The sequence below is a fragment of the Diadema setosum genome, chromosome 11 (genome assembly GCF_964275005.1).
Source record: "Diadema setosum chromosome 11, eeDiaSeto1, whole genome shotgun sequence".
NCBI classification, from domain to species: domain Eukaryota; kingdom Metazoa; phylum Echinodermata; class Echinoidea; order Diadematoida; family Diadematidae; genus Diadema; species Diadema setosum.
In genome coordinates, this window is record NC_092695.1 from 37367151 (window position 1) to 37394424 (window position 27274).

General features: G+C 38.1%; 1 protein-coding gene across 6 annotated transcripts; it reads right to left on the bottom strand.

Moving 5' to 3' along the window:
- Positions 1–2593: 2593 nt before the first annotated feature.
- Positions 2594–26641, bottom strand: LOC140234584 (large ribosomal subunit protein eL31-like). 6 transcript variants are annotated; one of them, XM_072314609.1, is made up of 5 exons: positions 26607–26641; positions 9878–9978; positions 9346–9471; positions 8716–8828; positions 2594–2775 (listed from the first exon to the last, which is right to left on the bottom strand). In XM_072314609.1, exons 2-5 carry the CDS (start codon positions 9976–9978, stop codon positions 2741–2743), a joined length of 375 nt encoding a protein of 124 aa, XP_072170710.1. In that variant the 5' UTR covers positions 26607–26641; the 3' UTR covers positions 2594–2740. The 6 variants fall into 6 exon arrangements, with proteins under 6 accessions (XP_072170710.1, XP_072170707.1, XP_072170706.1 ...); XM_072314606.1 differs by lacking the exon at positions 26607–26641 and adding an exon at positions 23051–23113; XM_072314605.1 differs by lacking the exon at positions 26607–26641 and adding an exon at positions 14194–14382.
- Between the last annotated feature and the right edge of the window lie 633 nt (positions 26642–27274).

The window sequence follows — 27274 nt, forward strand, 5'->3', positions numbered from 1 at the left end:
CTTCAGCTTCAAATACAATGTATAAAGATACAATTGTATATAGAAAATAATTTTGGGACTTGTTTTCATGCAATGTTTACTTCATTGTAATGGAACATACTGTACTTATCTATGGATGCCTTCTTTATTTTGCTATTGGTTTATTGTAGTTCAGATAGCCGAGGGCATGGCAATTTCACAAGGATATTAAAGGTCCAGTTTACCTTTGGGAGCAGTGTTTTCAAAAATGTTCCAAATATCACATTTGATGCATATGTGTAGGTTAGTTGTATCACAAAACATCCTACCATATAAAATTTTCGCCATTAATCCTAAAATATAAGGATATCAGTGTTTTTCTCAAGAAACCGTAACTGTAGACGGTTTAGTCTGGAAACATTTTTATTATAACTATTGTTCACATTTTGTGTATTTAACAACACCTAACATCGATTATACGGATTCAAATTTTTGCAGTGGTTGTTTCTATCCCTAACTCACATTTTAGAACTATTTTAAAGCACTAATGCTGGGTTTTTGTTTCATCTGCAAATGGTAAATTATGCCTTTAAAGGGTGTGTACAGATCTGGTCGAGGTGAGGATTTGGCTTTTAACGTTTTGCGAGATATTAAGAAACCACTCTATAAGATGTCAAAGAGCATGCAGTTCTAAGGGGTATCAAAAGTTTATTTGATGAAAATTGGTTTTGAAATGGCCGATATCCAAAAACAAGGTGAAACAAAGAGATCCTAATAAAGTTGTGGCATGTCGTCTTTTATTATTAGCACTTTTTTGGATATCTTGGCTATTTGAAAACCAATTTTCATCAAATAAATGTTGAATCCTTCTTAAAATTACATGCTCTTTCATATTTCATAAGAGGATTTTCATTATCTCACTTAGGAATGTTAAAAACATGAATCCCCACCTCAACCAGTACTGTACAGTCCCTTAAGGCACAAATGTAGCAATCACTGAAAACAACTATGAATACAAGTGTACATGTACAACCTATGAATTTACACTAGAGCTACTGCAAAATACACATACATATACAGGTGTACATGTACCTGTGCATTGCATATGTATTGTCTGGAGGTATGAAAAAATTAAAATCTCTGCAGAAGGCATCAGTTTGGAATGAGGGTGTGTGGGTGTGTGTGTGTGTTTGTGTTGGGGGGGGGGGGGCGGCGGTTGTTAGACATACTAGTTCACATAAGAAGCACATCCTACATGGAACACCTTTCACTCTCATATCAACACTCCAAAACACAGAAACAAACAGACTTAGATGGAGAGTGATTGAGAGAAATGTCAACCCTTCACTCTGCTAGGTCCATACACCATCTGCAAGTACTGACCTCTCAACATATTTTGAAGTGAAAGCAATTACTGCTGCTGAGAACGTCATTATGAAAGCAGATTACCAAGATAATGCCTGGTCATTAGCAAATCATCAAGCACCATATGCAGCTTTTCAATAATTATCCCTTTAACAAAGACATGAAATTCATTGTATGTAATAAGGTTTTGTTCACGTAGCCTCCAAAATTTTCTAGTACATGTACATGTACAGTGGACTCCCGTTATAACGAAGTCCTCAGGACCAGCAGTTTTCTTTCGTTATATCGAAATTTCGTTATAACCGAGCAAATCAACAGTAAAAATACATAGAGCGGATAATGTTACAGCCTAAATTTTTTCTTCGTTGTAACCGAAATTTCGCTATAACCGTGTTTGTTATTACGGGAGTGCACTGTAGACTGTGTTTTTAGGTTGTGAAAAACCTTATCAATAGCTTGGACAAGTTTCTCACAAGAAATTGAGCACTGGTATCATTCACTGCACTTCCCACAAGTCACTTCTCAAGCAGCCTCACAGTTGCATGATTGATGAGTGTTTCAACAGGGCCCATCAAATGGCATGTTGCATAATCTACTAACATGCAAAGGACAACAGCAGCCAACTCTGCATACAGTTGAATCTTTGTGGACTAGAGTCTACACTTACAAGATGTCATCAACAAACTTATCACATGTTGGTCTGCAAAATCATAACAACTCTGGGGAAAATATTTCTTGGGCTACTTCTATGCACATTATGCCGAGTTGACTGTTCCTGTCCACTGTACTAAACTTTTCAAATATCAATGGCTGAGAACCAGAAGGACGTTATCGCAATATGGGGGGGGGGGGGGGGGGGGCTGGTGGTGACGAGTTATTGGTATCACATTGTAGAGCTTCATCTCCTCTACATTATGGTGTCAATCTTTAATTATTTTCATTCTCAGTAAAATGATAAAAATCAGAACCACAAGGGCAATGTTTTACCCAATTTTTAGAACAATGCTCACGAATTTTTAATCACTTGATTGCAAAAGTAAAGTTTTTATTTCGTGACAACTGATAGTTTGGTTTTTATTCAAGCTCAAATCTTAGAATATGATAGCACCCTTCTGGTTCTCAGCTGATGATATGTTGCTTTCACGCTACTGCTCTCATTCCTCCAGTCAAAATCCATCAGGGCTTTCTCTTTGAGGCAGCTTCTCACATCTCCAAGAGGCATATACAGACAACGACAACAAAAACACAGCATCACTGTCAAGATACCATATTACCAGGAGTGCTGCGTCAAAGACTGATTTATTGATAACCAGTTGACAAGGAGTGTTCTGACAGAGAGGTCAAAATGGTCAATTGCTACATTTTGTGTTTTGCTGAAAGAGGTTGGGGTTTGTTGAGTGACACAGGACTGTCCAGTCTAGTCTTCACTGTCGACATTCACGGTCTGCAGACCTGCACATAATGAAGACAGCAAAAAAGGAAAACGTGTCAGACAGAACGCATAAACACCTCCGAAAGAGATGACTAACTGCATCATGAGAAATACATATTCTATACAGAGGGATAACAATGCTTCTACTGGGAGTACAAGAACAAGAACTATGCACATCTACCATTGACAACCTGATCAAGTGTGGTACACTATGAAGGTTGAGGTGATAGCACTATGAGGAAGAACTACTTTAGGGAGTACTTGATGGGACTTACAAAGTTTTTAAACATAATTTCATGTAACAATGAAGAAATAACAGCAGCAGGCTAAACGAACATGTTCAGTTGTATCAGAAAGTCAAACAAACATGATTCTTTGGGATCTTCTTTCAAATGCACAAAATAAAAAGTGCCAGTTCAGATCCACATATTAATGCAAAGAATTCTTAAGAGTGTGCAGCACATACACAATAATAGTTTCTGCTTAGGGATTCTGCTTTCACTTTGCTAAATCATGTGTATAGTAGATCGGCCGTCAGATGGTAAAACGGTCTAACTCGAAAATTTGACTTTTTGAGGTAAGTTCACTTTCCGGGATATGTGAGGGTGCTCTTTCCAATGGTGCTATCGAGAAAATCCCATCATGTCTTGTTTTAGAGATAATTTCCGCTATCTTGGTACTTTTTTGTATTTTTCCTTCAGATTTGATGGTAAAACGGTCTATCTTTGAGTTAGCCCATTGTCGGTAATATCGTTCGGAGGTAAAACGAGCTATCTTTTACATAAACCTTTTAACCTTCTTAAGTGAGATTTTTTGATCATCGCTGTCAGATGGTAAAATGGTCTATCTTCGAGTTAGACCAATTTACCACCTCACGGCCGCGCGCTGCTTGTAAGTTGTATACGTGTGCGTACGTCTGATCTACAGGTAAAAATCTCTCGCGGGACTAAAATGTTGGAACAGTCGTTGAGTTGGAGACGTGGTGACTGAAAAGGGGACTATTTCCTTCGAATGTAAGTAAATTAGTAAATAAATACATAGTTCTCTACTGCACTGCATAAGGGAACTTTTACATTTGTTTTGATCTAACAGTTAGATATATAACTTTGATTTGAGATTTGGTATAAAATATCAAGGTTCAAGCGCAAGTAGAATCTAACGTATTAGGCCGATGCCTTATGACTGCATTTCGCACCGATCCAGCGGGCATGCCTACCAACCCCCGGGCCGCCACCCGACCGTGCCGGCGGTGTGGAACACCGATTATTCCGTAAGGTACGTCTTGACACGGTGCGAAAAGAGGCCTTGCTTGAGGTTTACGTCTAGATTTAGGTGTCGTGTTCGATCTAAGGTTTCTAATCTATGGCCTCATCACATGCAGTTAGACTGAATCCTCGTCTAACGTTAGGTCTATGGGTTCTAACGATTACACTCTCTTTAACTCTGGACATTAGCTATCGTTAGGGGTTAGAATGTGTTAACTGTTAGGTGAATTAGGGCTCTACGCCTGTTGGTGTTAAGTGTTATGCCAAAACAATTATTCAATCGAGCTAACCGTTAGGCCTTAATCACAATGAACTTAACACCTAACGTTAGCACATTAGCAGTTGTATACCTTAGACAGTACAGGCCCACCCTATTAGGCCTACTATTAACGTTAGATGTACACTGTATTTGTAGGGCTAACGTTAGAGCCAGGTCCAGGGCAAGAGACTGTGCATAGTCTATACAGAAGGTACCGTATAGCGTAGTGCTCTAACGCTAGATCTACTATTACTAACGTTTAGAGTCTAATCAAATACAGTACTAACCCTAGTTAGACCTGCTGTATAATTATCATAAAATCTAACGAGTCTTAAGTAGAAATATCTGGCGTCTAGTCAAAATCTGGGCCACTGATTCTACCTAACGTCAGAGGTTTCTAGTAACCTTACGCTAGTATATAATGGCAGTTTTATTGTAAGACCCAGCCTACCGTTAGATAGACCTAGGTTTAGATATCTAGACCCTCTTGAGGTTCTAAAATCTATGCATAAATGATACATATTATTATACATCTAACGTTAGGCTAACTTTGCTCCATAAAAGTAAGAGTTCACGTTAAATCTAACATTTCTAGATCTTGATCTGAATAGAATATCCTAACATCAGCTCTGAACGTTAGCACTAATTAATACTAGTCTCTAGAGTAGAGGTCTGCCAGATTGGAACGTCTTCTTTTTTTTTGGGGGGGGGGGGGAGGGGGGGGGGTCAACAAAAGGGAAGTGAACTTTGTCTTTCTTCATCAGATGGAGGAAAATATATGACATGTTGGTCAGAAAAAAAAAAACCCTGCACATTAAAGTGCTTAAAAAGAGAAAATTTCACAAAGGAACAGTTGCTGAATCTGAAAGGAAATAGCACAGAGCATGTTTTTTTTTTTTTCTAGTTTAAGATATAAAAGACATCAGTAAAAGGTTCCAGCCCAAACACCAAGTACAAGAAGTAGTGAAAAGAATATGATCTGGTCAAGATGTATGTTTTTCCAGTTGTTTTTTTTTTTTTTTTTCACATGTGCCATAATTGTCATGATGTTAGTAATACTATGATATGATTTATGTTAGCTATTCAGGGCCCCAGCAATGTATTCTGGTACTTGGGATAAGGGAAAGTATTAGAGGGAAGCATTACCCACATGTTTTGGAGAGGTGATTTTTTTTTTTTTTCTTCACTGAGAGACGAATGCTCAGTACAGATATCTTATGGCACTGGTCTGCAGAACACAAAAATAATATCAGACTAAAGGTAGAATTTTAAAATTTTGGCAGTCACCATTCTAATTTAGTTATACAGTGACGAAAGTTCAATGCAACAGCGTACAGTCATAATTAGCTAGGATATGTAACCAGAAACTGTGAAAAAGATAGAGATATTGAAATATCGCCTAAAGAGAAAATTTTGTTTTTCTAACTGGTGTAACGTTTGTGATGGTGGACACATAGCATACGTCACATTAAACAAATAGAGTTTATCAATGCAGTTAATGTAGTCAGTGCAATTTGTATTGTTGATTTTCAAAGTCTTTGAATGTATGTCACAGACATTTGTTCATGATAAAAAAAAAATCACTGAGGACTCATTCTTTCATTTAAGAAGATTGCTTTCAGATGGAATTTTTGTTTTTGTTTTTAGATGTCCACAAATCGAGACTGAGGTTCTTTACCTTCCAAAACGAAATAGATAAAAAGCATTTTGATAACCAACAACATTGATGTCAAATGCTGCTTTTCTAATAAATGTGCGCTGATGGCAAATCATTATTAAAAAAAAAGAGAGAAATTGCTTCGTTTAGTGTTTACTGTATTTCATTGTGTGTTGATATAGTCCGTAAACGCAGTTTGAGACGATGGTTGCGAGCGTGTGCACATTGTGTAATACGTTTTGTTGGTTGACTGGGAATTTAGAGTGTTTATGATAACTGAAATGATTTTTTTTTTTTAATCACAAAGATGTGACAATATAGAACACACACGCAAAAAACAAACAAACAATCGAATTGCAAACAAACCATTTGTTACATGTCTGCTCCAAGGTCATAGAACTTGGCCAAGGATAAATATTATAGACTCGATGATTTAACCGACTTAATGATGGGAAGGGGAAATGAGGCTGTTATTGCATTGTTCGCATTTCATTTCTACTTCCTTTTTACTTGTTTTCTTTTTTTTTTTTTGAGGGTGATATTTGCCTTATTATTTCACACAAATATCTAGGATACATATATGATATTCTTATGTCGCCGAATAATTGTGCGTTCCAAACAACGCTCATGTAAACAATCAATCATCATAAAAGAAACATTTAGTAAGTCTTCTGCGGGAGGATAGATCAAAATGAAATGCAAACACCTCGCCTTAGAACATTACAAATGTAAAAGTGCTTTCGTGCCTATCCCTTTCAGGGCCCGAGAATGCAAACTATTATAGCATTGTATTGATAACCATGAATTCCCAAGCTTCGGGGGAGGGGGGGGGGGGGGAGGGGGAGGTTGAGTATGCAGGATGGGAGATTTGGTACCGTAATCTTGCCAAGTAAAACGTGATTTGTTATCACGGTTTCCATGACAACCATTTCCAAACATAGTAAGCAATCTATATATAACTGGTATAAGCAGGTTTCATTGTTAAACAGATTAGATAGATTAATACATTTCTCACACACACATACAAAAACATGTTTCAACACTTCTACGTTTTAAAATCATGAATATTTGAAAGTTTCTGGGAGTGACCTAACTGATCAGTTGCCATGGTAACAACATTACTGACCAGCCCTCTTTGTATTTTTTTTTCTGGCAAATAAGCACATTTCAGTCATATCAAGGTCTCACAAAGGGTTTTTGCATTCAGCTATCCAACCTGTCCATTGACTTTGCCGATTATGTAAGATAAGTATACCTACACGCACTATACCATGTACAATATATATGGGCCTACGCTATGCATTCGATTTTCCATTCAAAATGCGCGTCCAGTAAAAAATACATTGTCCCATTTAGGATAACATAAAACGAGTTATCTTTCGCCTTATCTTATAATTTCTTTGCTGCATAAGATATCAGAACATAAATTATATTTCGAACAAATAAAAACGTTTGAATAGACTGATTTCGGTAGTTTAAAAAAAACAACTTTGAAATATTGGTAGATTCTGCAAATTAGAAATAACGGTTTTATGTTTCATTGCGCCATATATGTGCGTGTAATATTCTACTTTCAAATGTATATTAGTTAGGTTCTACACTTGAAATGGAAGATAACACATTTCTAGTTTAAAAGGTACTTATAAACTATTAATTTTTTCGATAAAAAAGTAAAAATCTTGATTTTTTGATATTCTTTCAAATTTTTGGCTAAAAAAGGCATTTTTCGGCAAAAACGCGCTTGACATCCGGCCGTACGCTAAACTTCAGTATTTTTGCAAAACTTTCATCTGGGAAGAAAGACCACTTTAAAACCACAAGATAAAACGGTAAAATGGTCTAACTAAAAGATAGACCATTTTACCATAGTATGGCAATAGTGTTTGTGGTCTATTTAGATAGAAGATAGACCATTTTACCATCTTATGATGTGTAGCGGAGTGTATACATGTGCTGTGGTTAAACAGTCTATCTGCACAAAAATCTCATTTATTTTATAATTAAAACCCCAAATAAGCACAAAATTCTTCAGTTATCAGTGTTTGATATGCTTCTTCTTGTCCCATTGCTAAAAATGCATTATACCCATCTCGTAAAAAAGCTCAAACCTCTAAACTTTAAAGTCATTTTTCTCAGAACAGCAATTTTCGAGATAGACCGTTTTACCATCTGACGGCCGAGATAAAGGACTGAAGTTTTAATCACTTGTAAATTTTGGGCAGCTTCCCACAAAATGAGTTTGAGGTATAATATATAAACCCAACTTCTACTGTCAAAGTTACAGAACATACATGGGGGGGGGGGGGGATTCAAAGCATTTCCTTTAATAGCACTCATCAAACAATATGCAGTATTCTGAATATCATAACTTCACTTTCATTCTACTCTTGAAATATTAGGATACTGTACAAGCTGAAATTTTCGCATACAGATATTTTCGCGGATTGCTACTCAGAGGACATTTTCGCGTGTTGTTAATTTCAAAGTTGCGAGGGTCTAACTGAACTTACTTATTCGCATGTTGTTATTTTCGTGTGTTATTTTTGCGGTTCAAAGGCGATTCGCGAAATTCGCGAAAATAAAACCACCGCGAAAATTTCAGCTCGTACAGTATGACATTCCACACAAACTTTCCTTTCATTTGTTTCCTCAAAATCTCAAATTATCACTAAATGCCTGTTAGGACACATCATGTCTTCACAAATCAATATAACCATTCAGAACTTCAAAGGGCATTTGCAAACTGTCTGTGCATGTGACCTCTGGAGGATGCAGTTACCTTTGAATGTGGCGACGGGTACATGTGTGACAAGGGTGTAGAGCTTGTGTGGCGAGTCCTCATCTTCGTTCCTCTTCCTGGCAAGCCTAACCCTGACCCTGTAGGGGACACTCCTACAGAGTTCCAGGGAAGATGGAGAAAAGGTAAACACATCATTATTATATTTGACCTCTGGCCTGAGTGAGAGACAATGATTTACTGACAATCAATATACAATCGATACAAGTTATATCTCACATCTTGGATCATCAGTTTGAAGGAGATACATTACAATAGCTTGGAAATTAAATGTCGTAAAATATATTTCTACAAGACTGGTAAAAAAAAAAATCCTATGGTTTGTTAAATTTTAAAGACAAAACACCACCTAACAGCTAGCTTTTTGTATATCCTGGTATGTCATTAATACCCTCGCTATATGACATCATGTATTCAAATCCATAATCAGTACACACACACAGTCTGGAATGCCCTATCAACACACAAGTTGAATTAATGTACCCAAACTATGTTTTGTTTTGTTTTTTTAAGTATGTTTTTTTTCCCTTCTTTTCTGAAAAAAACAACACTGCACTATAAGGCAAAAGGACACACACAAGCTTTTATCATAAGGAGGGAAAACAGACTTACCTCACTCCTTGAGACCAGATGTGCTTGTTCAACCTGGTGTCAATCCTGACATCCTCTGTTCCCATCATCTTGGTGGCAAACTTGCGGATCTCCTTGATGGCGCGTGGAGCCCTCCTCTTGAACGTTCTGAAAACAAAACGAACATTAATCTGACCATAATCCAATTGAATACATTCTACACTTTAGTCGGGCAATTGCCCACATGGTATTCAATAAGCAAAATACAATACATGTATCTACATATCAAAATGCTTTTGAACAAGATCCCCCCCCCCTCAAAAAACAACAACCAACAAATAAACAAACAAAACAAAACAAAGAAAAAAAGATTTGGAGAATGAACACTTCAAAACACCACTATTATATCTTCTGTCCTTCCAACAGCTCACATTATCAACTTGATTCAACATGTCAGCTGTGCACTTTATCATGCCATATTATGTGGTCACAAAATACCTTAAATTTGTCTTACATGTAAGACAAAACAAACAAGAGGACAATATTTTCATTTAATAATGGATTTCACACTTACATGCCATGGATTCTCTTGTGAAGGTGAACTGTGTAGTCACGAGTGACCACCTCATTAAGGGCAGATCGCCCCTTCTTCTTGTCAGATCCTTTCTTCGGCATCTGTAAGATTTAAGCATTGAAATATTACAATTTTGTCAAAGAAAAAAAAAGTTCGTACTAATACAATAGTCATGACAATTGAGTGGCCATTCATGCCAGCTGTTTAGGTCAAAATAAGACCATAATATATTGAAAGTTCCATTAGCTTCATGAAACAATACATGTCATGTACTACAAAATTAACTGCTTAAATCATGTTTAAAATTAAAATTGAATTTGAAATTATTTACATGTACATCAGTCAGAGTGTACTAATTAAGAAACTGCCAATTATGTCATATTTAAGGTACATTTCATAAAAGTACTGAAAAATTTTGTTCACATGCTACATTTCTGATTTTTGAGGAATTGAACATTATGTAAATCATCATCACTTCATGATCAGACATGATGTTGATCAAAACTGGAATAAAATAGGATTGGAAACAAAAATAATGGATTGACAAGGTATACAGTCTAATCAGTGTAAATATATGAAGAGTTTTATTGCAAAACGAGCTAACTCCATTCTTGTTGAGATACTTGTGATTGAAGCTGCTAAATAACACAGAAAATGGGATACTTTCAATCATAACTTCTAGAATATTCCTTATGTTACATGTGAGGTATCACCGAAAAGGCTTTATTTTGCTCTGAAGATGAACATACTTTAAAATGTTTGAAAATGGCACTTTGCTCATTTTGCAATGAAACTCTTCATATGCATAGTTTCATACAGACACTACTGCTTGTGTAGTGGCCTTTTCTCCCGGTTTCCACCTTAAGTACAACTACAGAGTCTACACTACAAGCGATACAAGTAACTCTTTGTATAGACCCATCTAGATTTGCCCTAATTCTAGAGTGGCAGTGGCAGTGAACAATTGTTCTAATATTGCCTACCGTATTCGCCGGCGTATAGGCCGCAGTATTTTTCAGAAAAATAAAAGTGAAAAGTCGGGGTGCGGCCTATCTGGCGGCAAAACCAAAATTGGTCTCTGCAACCCGGCAAATCGGGAGTAAAAACTAACACATTTATGCATGTATGGGACTACACAATAGGCAACCAAGGAGGCAACCATCCCCCGATGATATGAATACCGGTATATAAATCTTACAAGCAAAGCTGCATTCTGTGTTTGTTCCTCATCAGTATGTCCTCTTTGTCTTTTCTATGAAATTTTGATGAGGCAAAAATAAAACTTAAGCTCAAAGCGTAGCGCTGTGCTAACTAATAATGAGTAATAAAGTGTTTGTCAGAACCTGTCTATTACGTGATTACCTGTCTATTACAATGAACCTGTCTATGACAATGTACCGTAGTACCTGTCTATACATGATTACCTGTCTATTACATGAATACCAGGGATGCCAAGTTCAAAAAATTTTTATGAGTGAGATTTTCATGACTCGGCATCTCGGCGAGCGAATGTGCGCACGAGCGAGGGTGAGGGAGGGGTTTTCCCCCCTGTGGCCTCCCACGGTAGGGAGCTTTTTCAATTTTTAGCTCTTAATGATGCGACCAGGTGCATACTTAAGTGACTATTTTCTTTTTTGAAAGACAAAAGGAAAATATACCTTCAATTGCAACTATCATTTTAATCTTTGGAGCTATGCTCATTATTATAGGCCCAAGTTGCAGAATTTGCCCGATGCGTGAGAAAAATGGGTGCCATGCGTGAGTTCGTGAGACAGACCCTAAATGCTTGAGTCTCACGCAGAATGCGTGAGACTTGGTAGCTCTGGAATACCTGTCTACTATACCTGTCTATAGACTGTACAGACAACCACCTGTCTATTACATGAATACCTGTCTACTATATTACAATGTATCTGTCTATAGACTTGCATGTACAGACAACCACCTGTCTATGCTATTACAATGTGACTCGATCGACTAGCAACTCGCACACCTGTGGTGTATGTTCTCTAGCGTTAGATTTCCTCCTGTCCCTTTCCCTCATTTTCTTTCTTTTGCTTTTGTATCATTACACATTATTTTCAGAGTACAATCGTACTTTTGAGCGTGTTTTGTTCATTTTTGTTAAGTTATTACCTCACTGGCAAAAATTTGGAGGTGAGTTTTTGTTCGAGTGTTTGTTCGACTTCATGTTCGAGTTTTTCGATTGAACGATGTATCTACGTGTGTGACAATATTAATGTGTGCGAGAACATCGTATTTTGTATGGTACCCACTTGTTTATTTCCGTGAAAATTTAAGTATTTTTTTACCGTAAAGTGTCTTCATCATTCGTCTTCAAGCATCAGGTTTTCACGTTTCTTTTCAGTATTTTTTTTTTTTTTTTTTTGCGTTGCACAAATCGGGGGTGCGGCTTATACGGCGCTGCGGCCTTTGCGCCGGCGAATACGGTAGATCAAACCACATCCCACAACGATCAGTTAACAATGGTTGAGTGGGCTTACCATTTAAAACAAATCAGTGAGTTGGAAATGCTCTCTGACTTTTTAAACTTTACAAGCCAGGCAAGGGGTCAAGTCTCTATTTATTGTCAGTAAAAAGTGATACATTTAATTTAGGACTTAATAATAGATTATCTAGTTGTACAAAGCATGGTAGATCCTAAGTAGATCAAGAAACTATGTAGGTGTAGATTGATCTATGTAGAGATCTAGGCCCTAACTAGCATCGACTAACGTCAATTACGGTATGGTCGCCACTGCGGTAAGGTCGCCAGACATTCACATCGCATGTAACGTGCGCCGCAATCGGAGATCAGGTTGGGCGACGGATTTTCATCACTCTCAAAATACATTCGTAATTCACCTTTTTCCTCCGTAAAAACACAAATAATTTTAATAAAAATATATTTTACCATATGTAACAGGTGATAAACCCATTTTTAATGCGAGGATGTTTCTGATTTCGAATGGATTTCAGGTGGCAGATTAAGGGAGATTTTCAAACGCGGTGACCGACAATGCCTCCTTCATTGAAGCGTATGTATAACACACACGCTAATAATATGTGGCCGGCTAGGGGCGGCGAACTAATTCAGTGCCGATATTAGTTCGCCAGCCCGGACGTGCACAAGAATTACACACAAGTGGCGACCATACGGTAATTGACGTTAGACACCCTACTTTGTAGTAGGCCTAGATTCTACATTTGGAAACTTTTCTCGATATCCGAGTGGTCTGCTGGGAAGTGCCAAACTCAGTCAGTAGGGGAGCAGAGACAAAATCGCAGGTTCCTGCGTATTCGCAGAAACCTGCATATATGCAGGCGATTTTAGAGGTTTTTCGCTCTAAAAACCTGCGAATTCGCAGGTTGCGTTCCGATTACAGCCTCTTGCGGCCAGGCGTTTCATCAGAGGTTTCCGAAAATGGCACCATCCGAAGCAGCGCCTAACGTTGCCTTAGATGCGAAATTTATAGAAAATTCTGGTGTTGCGTTTTCTTTTAAATCGCCGATAAGTGAAAAATGTGTAATCGATCGAAAATGAAGTCATCGTAATACAAGCCCAGTCATGTGACCAGAGCACGTGACACACAAAACCTGCGAATTCGCAGGTCGACCTCATGGAGGGGAATGTTATTACCGCCAGTGATCAGACTGCAATGGGGGTATACATTTCAACTCCCCCAGGAAGGCTAATTGATTGACACCGTTTATCTTGTCTTCTGTGGTCTGGTCATGTAATCTATTTTTATTGGCTGTCTGTGAAAGCTGTTTCTGCTTAGGCCTATATAGATAATGCCTAGATTGTATCGTTGAGAACTAGAGTGTACATTTCGTCAGGTTGGGACACACAATCGAGGAGTCAAAGGTGTGAAATGACACTGTATCATCAAAAGTCAGGGATCTCACCAGCGTACATAGTACATATCACCCTTGTCGGCGCCGACAAGCGTGCGGCTTGAAGAAATAGGCAACTTGCCGACAAGGGTAACACCACGCGTGAACTTGCCGACAAGGGTAACACCATGCACGTGAACTTGCTTTCACGAGCTAAGTTCGGACCAATTTCTCGCCTTTTTCACTCTTTATAATCTGGCTAGAAAAGAAGCTAGATGTTGACGCTTGTTACGCTTGTAAACTGCTGATCCCTGCTTCTTCTTCTTCAGAAGAAGAAGAAGAGGATGTTGAAAGGAGCAGCAGTTTACAAGCGCAAAAAGTTACGCACCGATCACAACAACGCGGCTCAACATAGCGACGTACGGTACATGAACTAGCTGCACAATCCATACACACCACATACACACTTGCTCACTCACTTGCGCTCTGATTCGGGATCCACACACACATGCACCAGGGAGGTCCACCTCCCTGGTTGCATGCACCCAGCCGGCCACAGACAGCCGCCTGTGTGTACGACGGTATTGTGAGAGGGAGAGAGAGGATGGAAAGAGGGTCGGAGGCCGAGGGAGGCTAGAGGAAGGCTGACACATGCTAGCTTGTTGTCACGCTTGTTGTCGGGTTACGCAAAAACAAACGATAATAGAAATGCATGCCCCCCTCCGCCAAAGGTTGTATTTTTTTTTTTTTTTTTTTGCTGCTTTGGTTTGTTTGTTCGTTTATCTGCCTGTCTGTCTCTCTATTCGCAAAATATGTGAACATTTGGGAACAGATTAGGATGAAATTTTCAGGAACAGCAATTGGTAGGTAAAATGGCGCAAGGAACAGAATATGATTAAATTTTGATAGTGAGCAGGATTTATAATACCACCGGAATTCAACGCCAGGATCCAAGATTTTTAGACTTTGTTTTGTATATTTGAAAGGATTCGTATCAATTCTTTAGGAAGTTGGCCATCGGCAATGACGCAAAATTAGATGCGTTCAAAGCATTGCCACAGAGAGAAAATTAACTCCATCTTTCGTCAAAAAAAAAAAAAAAAGAACGTGCGATGGAGTAAGCAAATGCAAATTGTTATTTTTTTTTTTTTGGTAGTTTCAGCGGGTTATTTTTTTTATTATTATCATTTATTTAAAAAGCCATGCGTTCCATTTGAGCCTTTTCACTTTCCATGGATTTGTAAACGTCATTCGTGAATATTCCATTTTCCTTCTCCGGGTCGACATTTATAGTAATTCTGTCACAATGGTCTATCAAGTTCAACGCACGCAATGCTCCACGTGCTTCTGGCTTGAACAGGTGGGTTAGGGGGCCTTCATGGGCAGAAAATAAATGGATAAATTATTCATCAATGTTCCCAGTTGGTTTACATGCTATTTACACGCTATATTTACGACCACTGAAGCAAGGTGGCAGTACGCGCGGCATTCCTTTATCTGACACCTTGCTTTCGTGGAAATCTCGTGGAAATTTCTACAAGCCATGATATCAAGTTTCCCCACTGCCTGTGGTCGTGTGTGTGTTTTTTTTTAAATTCTTCATTACGAACATCAATTTGTTCAACTTGAAAAGTGTAGATAATTTGCTTCGAACACGTGTTTCTTTCTTTTTTTTAATTGCAGCGTCGGTAATATTTTGTTTTGTTCATCGTCCGTGCATGGCAGGGGTTCATGGGAGTAGAACGATAGGAATGACTGGGGAGAAAATAAAATGAAAAAAGGAAGCATCTTTTGAGCAAGCTGTCTTTGTTTTTCTCTGCACCAGCATCAGTGTGTGTCTGTGTTTATTCCTTTTTTTTTTATCATGCTCTTGCTTCAAGGAGCTACGCTTTTCCCGCATAAAATTAATAATGGATACCGCACGCAGAGGCCCACGCTTTGACGTGAAGAACCATACATTCTTTATATAATTTTTTTTTTTAAATTTAAAATAAAGAATGTTTGGTTGTTCAAGTTATGTAAAAAAATATTATTTTGACTTTTCATGCGCTTAACTGCCGAGCATTTCTTTTTTTTTTTCTTTTACGGGAGAGAGCGAAATGTTCTTCTCTTTAGCAATGACGGCCTACATAGGCATATATATACATGTATATCATATATTGTGACGCAGTTTTGATTTTCGTGAACACGTGAATTTTTCTCTTTCCAGATAAGTTCTTGATTTAGTGAAAGTTAACAATGTTTTTCACATTCACAAAAGCAGTTTGGTTAGCCTGTGTTCAGTTCGCTGCCATTGAAGTTTCTAAATAAAGCGATGCCCCAAACGGGTTTACCCTGAGGGTTTGTTCCGAAATAGTAATACATTCCTTATTATTCTGAAGGTTCGTTAATCGGACAATAATAAAGAAACAATGTCCGTTAATTTCCAAACAAAATCAGTTTTGTTGTTTCGAACGTTCTGCCAGTGAAATTTCGGAATGAAACAGTAACAGTTTTCTTACTCTGAGGGTTCGTTACTCCGACAGGAAAAAAAAAAATAGTAATGAAATAGTACTAGATTCTATATTCTGAAGGATCGTTAACCGAAAGATAATATAGAAAAAAAAATATGTCCTTAAATTTCAAAACGAAATCAGTTGTCATTTCGAACGTTCTGTCAGTGAAATTTCGGAATAAAATGACGGCACAAAACAGCGTGTTTTCGTACTCTAAGGGTCTATTAATCCGACAGAAATAGCAATGATAAAATAATACATTGTAGATTCTTTATTCTGAAGGTTTGTTAACTGACAATTAAATAAAGAAAAATGTCCGTAAATTTCAAAACGAAATCAGTGCGTCATTTCGAGCGTTTTGCCAGTGAAATTTCGGAATAAAACGACTGCCCAAAAACAGTTGCAGTATTCTTACTCTGAGGGTTCGTTACTCCGACAGATTAATGATAAAATAATACTATAGATTCTTTATTCTGAAGGTTCGATAATCCAAAAATGATTGAGAAAAAATGTCCGTTCATTTCACAACGAAATCGGTTTTGTTATTTCGAACGTTCTGCCAGTGAAATTTCGGAATAAAACGACGGCACAAAACAGCGTGTTTTCGTACTCTAAGGGTCTGTTACTCCGACAGAAATAGCAATGATAAAATAATACATTGTAGATTCTTTATTCTGAAGGTTCGTTAATCCAAAAATGATTAAGAAAATCATGCCCAAAAACAGTTGCAGTTTTCTTACTCTGATAAAATGATGCTAGATTCTTTATTCTGAAGGTTCGTTCATCCAAAAATGATTAAGAACAAACGTCCGTTCATTTCATAACGAAATCAGTTTTGTTATTTCGAACGTTCTGCCAGTGAAATTTCGGAATAAAACGACGGCCCCAAAACGGTTACAGTTTTCTTTTACTCTGAAGGTTCGTTCCTCCAAAAGAATAATGATGATAAAATACTTTAGATTCTTAATTCTGAACGACCGTTAATCGGAAAACTATAAAGAAGAAATTTTCGTTTATTTCCAAACGAAATCAGTTTTGTTATTTCGAACGTTCTGCCAGTATAAACCATATTACGGAATAAAACGACGGCCCCAAAACGTTACAATTTTCGTTCTCTGAGGGTTTGTTACTCCGAAAGAATAATGGTAAAATAATACTCTACATTCTTAATTCTGAATGATCGTTAATCGAAAAATGATAAAGGAGAAAATAATATTCGTTTTTATCCAAACGAAATCAGTTTTGTTATTTCGAACGTTCTGCCAGTATAATTTTGGAATACAACAACGGCCCCAAAACGGTTAGTTTTCTTACTCTGAAGGTTTGTTATTCCGAAACAGTAACGATGATAGATGATAGATTCCTTTCTGAAGGTTCGTTGATCGGAAAATAATTAAGAAAAAAAATATTTGTTAAACTCCGAACGAAATCAGTTTTGTTTATTTTGAACATTTATCTGTAGTACCGACCTTTGGTGTTGTTGTTGTTTTCGATTACAAACCTTCGAAGTACTCAGTAATGAATCGTTTCATTTTATGATTAAACAAACCTTCGGAATAATGACCATCATTACATTTTTGTATGGTATCTCTTTGATGTCACGGCCAAACTACCGCAGTATACACAGAAAGGAAAGGGCAACGATGTCCCGAAAGTTCTCGATCGCTTCTCGCGCATCTGCATGCAATAGGCCTACCACGTGGTCGAGCAGACGGCGAGCGAGAAAGCAAAAACACTACGGCCCGAATTCTCAAAGGTGGAATAACTTTATTACACCCTTATTCCGCCGATTTATTACGCCTCTTATGCAAATCAGGCCCTCGTGACGTAAAATGACGCGATTAATCCCCGGAATCTATTGTCAAAGGTGGAATAACTTATTCCCCGCGGAATAACTATTCCGTGGAATAGTTATTCCAGCTTTGAGAATTTGGGCCTACGGATATACACGGCGCGCGTTGTTGCGATGCAGAGACAGTGAATCAGGAAAGGCCTAAAAGAAATCGGAACCTTCACCATCGGCACCTACTTCTCTTTCATTTATTATTTAGGAACTGCCGCCAACAAAAGGTATGGAGTTTCTGCATTGTTTCTGTGAGAATATGCCCCTCACAACGTTCATTACATCTCCGTGAAAATGTCGCATTTAGTGGCATTTTAGCGGCGATTTATCTATGTTGTATTGAGCATTAGCGAAGGCTTCCGCCCACCCCCAGAACAGCGCGAATTAGTGCCGACAAGCGTGAAGAAATTCCTGGCAAGAACCCTGAAAGTATCACTTATTTCATGTACGAAGCACCTTTGGGTGTGCAAGAAATTTCATTTTTTTTTTTTTTTTGACATGCGCATGTGTCTTGTCGGACACATATGTAACATGCTTCGTTTGACGTGACATTGACACGATGTCATTGTTACGTCAAATTTCACAAATTCATGTTTTTCAAACATTTACAGTATGAATTTGTCAAAATGATTTTGTGTACTGAGTGGGCGCAAAAGTCACCACAACAAAGATCAGTTATGTCAGTTTATGTCAGTTTGTTACCAAATCAAGCAAATATTACCAAATTTGCTGTTTTGATGTAGTGCCAGTGTTACGTCAGCATTTTTAAACATACCAGTTCGCATTTGGTATTGTTTCTGCTACATGTATGTGTGTGGATTTACTACCACTACAAGAGTTTTCCATATTGCAGTTTGTGTGTCTCTGCAGGCCGACAAGTATTAGCTATAGATTGGGTAATGTATAATAATAATTTAATAATAATTGCATTTATATGGCGCTTCATACTGACGTTTCTAAGCGCACTTTGCTACTCATACAAACAGATTAGAAAACACAATAACATTAACAAAATCAGCGTTAACAGTAACAAAAGAAGAAGAAAGAAAAGAAAAGAAAAGAAAAATACATGTGATACAATGATACAATAATTGATAACTGTGTGCGCCTCCAGGAGAAAAAAAAAAATTACAACTGATTAAACAGGTAAGTTTTAAGAAGAATTTTAAATGATTCGACAGATGAGGCATTCTGAATATACAGAGGGAGTTTATTCCAAAGAGTGGGAGCAATGGAAGAGAAGGCTCGGTCACCATAACGGGTTTTTGTACGTGGGCCATGAAGTAATTGGAGAGAGGAAGATGAACGGAGGGGTTTGGCAGAAGAGGAGGAGCGGAGAGAGACTAGGTTCTGAAGATATATGGGTGCAAGATTACGTGCGATTTTGTACGTCAGAAGTAGGATCTTGAAAGTAATACGGGAATGGACTGGAAGCCAATGTAGTGAGCGGAGAACAGGAGATATATGGTCATGTCTCCTACTAAGGGAGACTAATCTAGCGGCTGAATTTTGGATACGTTGGAGAGGGGATATGTGAGAAAGAGGGAGGCCGGCAAGGAGGGAGTTGCAGTAGTCCAGATAGGAGGAGACGAAGGCATGGACGAGCCGCTCAGCTGATGATTGATCAAGCAGACGCCTGATCTTCCCTATTTTGAAAATACCCCATGATGCAGACTTACAAATGTTTGTGATATGGTGTTTAAGAGTTAAGTGTTTGTCCAAAGTAAAGCCAAGGTCTCTAACACAGTCAGAGACCTTAATTATCCCATCCCGAGTAGTTAGATCTGGTAGAGGAACTGTGCTCTAAAACTGTGATGAGAAATGGATGAGTTCAGACTTGTCTTCGTTCAGACGGAGTCTGTTGGCAGTGGACCAGGCTTTGATGTCGTTGAGACATTCTCTCAGTGAATTAACAGCAGCAATCCTATCGCCAGGTGACATATTTATGTAAATTTGAGTGTCGTCAGCATACATAGCGTAGTTGACTCCATGATGACAATTGATGATTCTGGTGAGTGGACCTGTATAGAGGAGAAAAAGAAGGGGACCGGCAACGGATCCTTGCGGAACTCCGCAGCTGATAGGACTAGGACGTGAACAGGTCCCATTGATTATCACCCTCTGTGTGCGATCTTGAAGATATGACTTGATCCATTGGATGGCAGTGCCTGTGATGGAGTAGTCATTACTAAGTCGTTGTAGTAGCAACGTGTGGTCGAGCGTGTCAAACGCAGCCGAATAGTCAAGAAGAAGAAGAGCAGCCTCATTGCCCTTGTCGACAGCAAGAAGGAGATCGTTGAGCACTTTCAACAAGGTAGTTTCTGTTGAGTGGAGGTTGCGGTATGCTGACTGGTTTGTAGGAAGCAGATGATTACTGTCAACATAAGACATTAACTGTGTAGACACAATCCTTTCAAGAAGCTTACTCACAAATGGCAGATTGGCAATTGGTCGGTAATTGCTCAGGACATCGCGATCTAGGTTCGGTTTCTTCAACAGAGGGGAAACAAGAGATGTCTTGAAAGGTATTGGAACTATACCCGATGACAATGATGTGTTAATGATGTTTTTAAGAACCGGAAGCAGCTCATCAAGGCACTCTTTGAGCAGCCAAGTTGGAAGAGGGTCCAGAGTGCAAGATTTTGGTGGAGATAGCATGATAGGCCCCCTCCATAAAATTGTGAAAAATGTTAATGTAAATATTGATGTCCATTGGCGGCGATTAGCGGGGGGGGGGGGGGGGGGGGGACCATGCCCCCCCCCCCCCTCGAATTTCAAACTTGCATCACAGATGAAGGTGACAGGCTCAAACTCCCATTTTTGCACGTTCTATGCCAATGAAAGTACTTCACTGCTCGCACTTCTCATTAGGATTGTGTTACGCCCGCCCGGCCGTGGGTGGGCTTGAATTGCCAGATCTGGAAATGAATAGAAGGAGATGGTCAAGACGACTGGTCTGCATGGCATCAAAATTGGATCTGGTTTATTAAAATCAACTGAAGAAATGACATAATATATAATATCCATTAATATGCAACAGGGTAGTTCTAATTCAAGATTTCAAACACATACATTCCTAAACTAACTGAATGTCGTCATAGCTTGAACTTTTAACGTCTAATTGCATTTATAACACTAATACCTTGATAGTCATTATACAAACTCGTGGGAACGGCATAATTAGTTGTCACTCAAGCTAAATTCGTTATGTAATAACTCATTGTAATATTGACACTAAGTTGTGATCGGGGCAAACTGTATGCCTATATTCCGATTTGGCTTTGTACCTTGTATCATAAATTATCAAAATTACTTATCGGTAATCTAATGATCCTTTGCAATATAACTGATAACATACACCATAACTCTCCTTCATATTCACTGCTTATCTTATATAACTCATTGATGATGATGATAATAATGAAACAACACTTTACTTTGATAACTGATGCATCAAAACAGTTTACATCGACCTTTACATGATCAGAGGAAAACATATAATAATGTCCTGATTTTATCATCCGTGCCTACATGTAAGCTGTATCTATGCACTCCAAATAATATACTAAACTTTAGATGAGTGATATGATACACAATTTCTACTATCCTAAACAAATACACGTACGTAGTCACAGCGGTCGTTATGGGAAGAGTGCCAAGGGAGATGTATATAGAGAGAAAAGGAGAGAAAGGGGGGAGAGGAAAAGAGAGAGTGCGAAAGAGGAAGATATCGATGGAGTGGGAGAAGAGGAAGAGAAAAGGAGGGCGAGGGATACAAAGAAGAGAAAGAGAAAAGGAGAGAGAGGGTAAGAGGAGAGAACTGGACGTATACAAGCTTCATAATGCCTAAACCTGCACTACATGTTAAAGGGTGTGTACAGTTCTGGTCGAGGTGAGGATTTACACTTGTAGCTTTTAACGTTTTGCGAGATATTCAGAAACCACTCTATGAGATGTCAAAGAGCATGCAGTTCTAAGGGGTATCATAAGTTTATTCGATGAAAATCGGTTTTAAAATGGCTGAGATATCCAAAAATAAGGTGAAACAAAGAGATCCTAATAAAGTTGTGGCATGTCGCCTTTTATTATTAGCACTTTTTTGGATATCTCAGCCATTTGAAAACCAATTTTTATCAAATAAACGTTGAATCCTTCTTAAAATTACATGCTCTTTCATATTTCATAAGAGGCTTTTCATTATCTCACTTAGGAATGTTCAAAACATGAATCCCCACCTCAACCAGTACTGTACAGTCCCTTTAAAACACTAAAGGTTCTCTCTCTCTCATTTTCTTCTCCGTAGTCTTGATAACATCCTAGGCCACGGCAACCACACACATTCCATTCTCTGGACCGGCTGCCAGATCATATGAGAAGGTCCCTTCTTTCAGGGAAAAGTGAAACTAACGTGTAAATGCGCTAACTGGACACTTCTCCACTCTACACAGTAAAGCATTCTGAGGCGGTCCCTTGTTGCTCAGCCAGGAGTGCTTGACCACAACTCACTTCATGGCCGACAGGCCATTACTCATCATTTCTCTCACTTCTCCCAGGATGTGAACTACAATGTGAACTCGGCCTTGTAATACATTTAGTTACAAATAGCAATCTAGGCTGTGTTCCCACTCACATATTGAATCTCATTCCACTTATATTATATTAATTAATTTCACATAATATCTAATTATCAAACTATCAACACCACAATTATCACTATCATATATCAGTATGATATTGATAATGAACACTAGCAACAGTAAAACAATTATTATTTAACAGAAGGAGTGTACATCATTAGTAATAATGAACATTCCAGAGATGCTGGTATGTAGAATCAAACACACTCAATCAAATAATATCAATAAATTGGCAATACATGTATTCCATTTGCCGAATACCGGCACTCATTCACCTCAACATAGATATATGATAACATCATTGGTTAATAGTTACAACAAAAGATAAATGAGAAATGGGGTAGAAATTGTAATTTCTTACCTGGAAATGAATACATAGAAGGAGATGTTCAAGATGACTGTTCTGCATGGCATCAAAATTGGATCTGGTGTCGCGTGTCTTGAACACTGCTTCCTCTCTTTCGGGGTGTTGGGAAATATTTTGAGTGAGTCATAGTTTCTCTTGGAAATCAAAGAGAAAGTCATTGAAGGAGGCTTTCTCTGTTCATACATGAAAATGTGATGTTTTTCTAATTGGCGGAATCAGGGAAGTCCTGAGATTGTGATTAAGGTGTATTTAACTGAAATAAGGAATACATATATATTTCTTTAATTATTATTCAGGACCTAGGGGGTCTATTTCCTGAGGATACAGCAAGTGTGTTCGATGATGTTTGACAGCATGTGACACAGTAACAGTAGCAGTTTTGAATTTACATCAATATGGTTTCCGAAAGAATTATTCTACAGATTTGGCTTTGGTCCAGTTGTATGATCAAATTACAAACGCAATGGCAAATAGAAAACATGTTATAGGAGTTTTTATGGATTTATCTAAGGCGTTTGATACGTTACAACATGATATTTTACTTAAAAAGTTACAGTTTTATGGTGTTCGCGGTGTTGCACTCTCGTGGTTTAGGGATTATTTATCATGTAGACAGCAATATGTTGTACATAATGACATGTCGTCAAATTTTTTACCGATAAAATGTGGTGTGCCCCAGGGCTCAATATTAGGTCCCCTTCTCTTTTTGTTATATATCAATGATATTGTTAATTCGTCGTCTATATTATCATTTATATTATATGCCGATGACACGAATATTTTTTATTCCCACGATAATATAGAAACGTTAGTATCCACACTTAATGCAGAGTTACCAAATGTATCAAATTGGTTTAAGAATAATAAATTATCACTTAATATTGATAAATTGAGAAATCAAATGCATGGTTTTCGGAGGAATTTTGTCAAAGGACAAAGAGGTCCATTTTTTAAATAAGCGTAGGCCCTATATTGGCTTTAGGGGTTGATATGCATAAATGGAGGCCATTCCCAATGTCTTGTTTGTATCTCTGAAATGTGACTTTGTATTATTTGATAAATAAATATGCTGCATATATGTTTCTAGTTACCGATTGTTTAAATGTGCCTGCATTCTCTGTAGATTATAATGACGTGTTGAATTTGTGTGACTGACTAGACATTGTTATCGTAATATCAGGCGCGTAGACAGGAGAGGGATGGGGGATGAATCCCCCAACTGACAGAGTGGGGGATGGCATGTACAATCATCCGCCCCCCCCCCCCCCCCCAACGGTTCAGGGAGTTTTTTGTTGTTTTTTTTTTTCTAAGAGTGGTGTTCTATTATTATTCGAACTTCCCGTCTTTTCACCGTCATCTTCCTCCTCTTCCACGTTTCCTTCTTCATGTTCTGTTTTTATTGTTCTTACTACTGTTATTCTCATCTTGCCGTTTTACATCGTCTTTATTTCCATTTTTGTACAGATGTTTTGTGTATGGGTGGGTGGGTGTGTGGAATATAGATAATATACGTGTTTGTGCCGTGTAGCAGTGTATGTTCATTTTTGTGTTGCTATAATAAGAACATATTTGTGAGCATGGCCGTATGCAGGGGGGGGGCAGTTAGATTGGGAATCATGAGTTCAAGTTCGGTGTTGATGTAACATGCAATTTTTCGGCAACTTTTTTATGTTAAATATATTCACAAACAAATCTAAATGTAGATATATCATGAAACAATACATAATGAAAATGATATACAACATAAGTGATCCAAAACAGTAGGCCTAGTACTACTACCGTAGTAGTAGTACATAAGCTATGTCCCTTTCACGCAAACATAGTCACATAATTTATAGGAATGATATAATACATCTACATACAAAAATATAAATATAAAACAATTCCAAGCTCAGGGCAAAATGAAAACGTTACAATAAAAATTAGCTTTTACAGCTAATATGAGCGCAAATCATCAAAGTTTCAAGCAATTTAATGAGCAATAATCGACTCGGTTTCTTGAATCGATTTTTAACTCATTGTTATACATCAAGTATCAGCATACTATATACAGACATGGAGCTGCAGAGTATGGAATTACATGGTGTTCATCATGCACGCATGGAGCTCCATGATGCATAGCGAGTCAGTGTTTGTTTACCTCCATGGTCTGCTAAAACTACATGGAGAATCTGTGTACAGTCATGGAGCTACTCCATGGTATAGTACACCTGCATGCGGATGGTCGCTTTGACGCATCTACTAGTAGATTACATGACCTACTCAGTATAATACATGTAAACGGCAGACTCATAACATTGCAGGGTGAGATTCATAGTAGACTACACAATCAACGCCAAGGTCTGAAGGTCGCATAGTCTGTATCACCAAGATCTATACAAGCAGAAACAGCTTTCACGTATTTAAATCCTCAGACAGCCAATAAAAATAGATTACATGACCAGACCACAGAAGACAAGATAAACGGTGTCAATCAATTAGCCTTCCTGGGGGAGTTGAAATGTATACCCCCATTGCAGTCTGATCACTGGCGGTAATAACATTCCCCTCCATGAGGTCGACCTGCGAATTCGCAGGTTTTGTGTGTCACGTGCTCTGGTCACATGACTGGGCTTGTATTACGATGACTTCATTTTCGATCGATTACACATTTTTCACTTATCGGCGATTTAAAAGAAAACGCAACACCAGAATTTTCTATAAATTTCGCATCTAAGGCAACGTTAGGCGCTGCTTCGGATGGTGCCATTTTCGGAAACCTCTGATGAAACGCCTGGCCGCAAGAGGCTGTAATCGGAACGCAACCTGCGAATTCGCAGGTTTTTAGAGCGAAAAACCTCTAAAATCGCCTGCATATATGCAGGTTTCTGCGAATACGCAGGAACCTGCGATTTTGTCTCTGCTCCCCTACTGTCAGTCACAGAGTATCTATGAACACGATTGTACGAACCTCGGACGAATGAGCGAGTGTAACAAGTTAGAGCTCTGAATCTATTCAAGCAAACACTACTACCACTGACTACCGACAGTGTACTGTTCAGTGCAGTGCGAGTGTGCGCTACATCATGTGATGAAGGCTTAGTACCCCTGCAATGTGTACGCGTGGGACTAAGATAGCACTCCGCCTTTCCACGGGTAAATGTGGTAGCTTTTTTTGAGAGATTTCATTCAAGTACAAAGTAATTTTGTCAATAGAGTTAAATTCGTATGCGTAGTATGATAAACAATTTGATCTGGTGTAGAAAGCAGCTCTGCACTTCATAGTTGTCAGAGAACTAGGCCTACGTATGTATTTCATGCACAACTCTTCGACTACTGCCTACTGATAGTATTCTTCGTAGAAAGAGTACGTGGATGAATACGGAGGTTTACATGTAGTGCTGATATTTCATAACTTAATTGTAAATTTCCTCTAATTCAAAATACCATGCTGTTATTCAGCAATTAGTAAAGTGTAATTTGAATGAAAGGTATGTCACAGAATAGCATTTAATCATGAGATCACACAGATTTCGTGCGATATTAGGGAGAGTTTGGAAGCCTCTGTTACCTCGAAGATACAGGCAGGAAAAAAAGAGGGCGATAGAGGGCGCCAGACAGTAAAGTGATTTCCACGCGTGTCGCACCAACGCTCGCTGTCAATCCCAACATGAGGTGGCATTATTATTTGCAGTAACTACTAGCGCATTATCATCATATATGTAAACAAAAATCTCTGTCTCAACACATTATATATTCGTTACGAGGTTCCGTGGTATATCATGCGTATCCTTACAAATCGTTTTATTTTGCTTTAGTTACATGGGCGTACAGTTTTATTTAGGCCCTTTTCATTTATGATTATGATTATAATGATGATGATGATGATGATGATGATGATTATTGTTATTATTGTGATTGTTATTATTATTATTATCATGGTTATTATCATTATTATTTTAGTTACCATTATCATTACTACATTATTGTTATTATTGTTGTCATAAACCTATATCAGCGAGGACAAAATTGTTTGACCTGTAGATGTAGGTCTATGTTACAAATGTATAATTTCTAAAAAAATTCAAATAAAATATGATGAAGTTCCAAATGCTGACAAAATAATGTGTTCGTTCTGTCAGATGGGTAGGCCTGTTATGCATTATTATTCCTCCCCGTCACCACCCCCATCCCGTGCCAGTGATACTCAGTAGTTCCCACAAAACTAACAACAGTATA

Coding starts and splice junctions, on each gene's coding strand:
- LOC140234584 (XM_072314605.1), bottom strand. CDS start 14,367: ATGTGTCAGCCTTCCTCTAGCCTCCCTCGGCCTCCGACCCTCTTTCCA. Junction 9,472..9,877: donor CACAAGAGAATCCATGGCAT/GTAAGTGTGAAA, acceptor TTTTGTTTTCAG/AACGTTCAAGAGGAGGGCTC. Junction 2,776..8,715: donor ACCCGTCGCCACATTCAAAG/GTAACTGCATCC, acceptor CATTATGTGCAG/GTCTGCAGACCGTGAATGTC.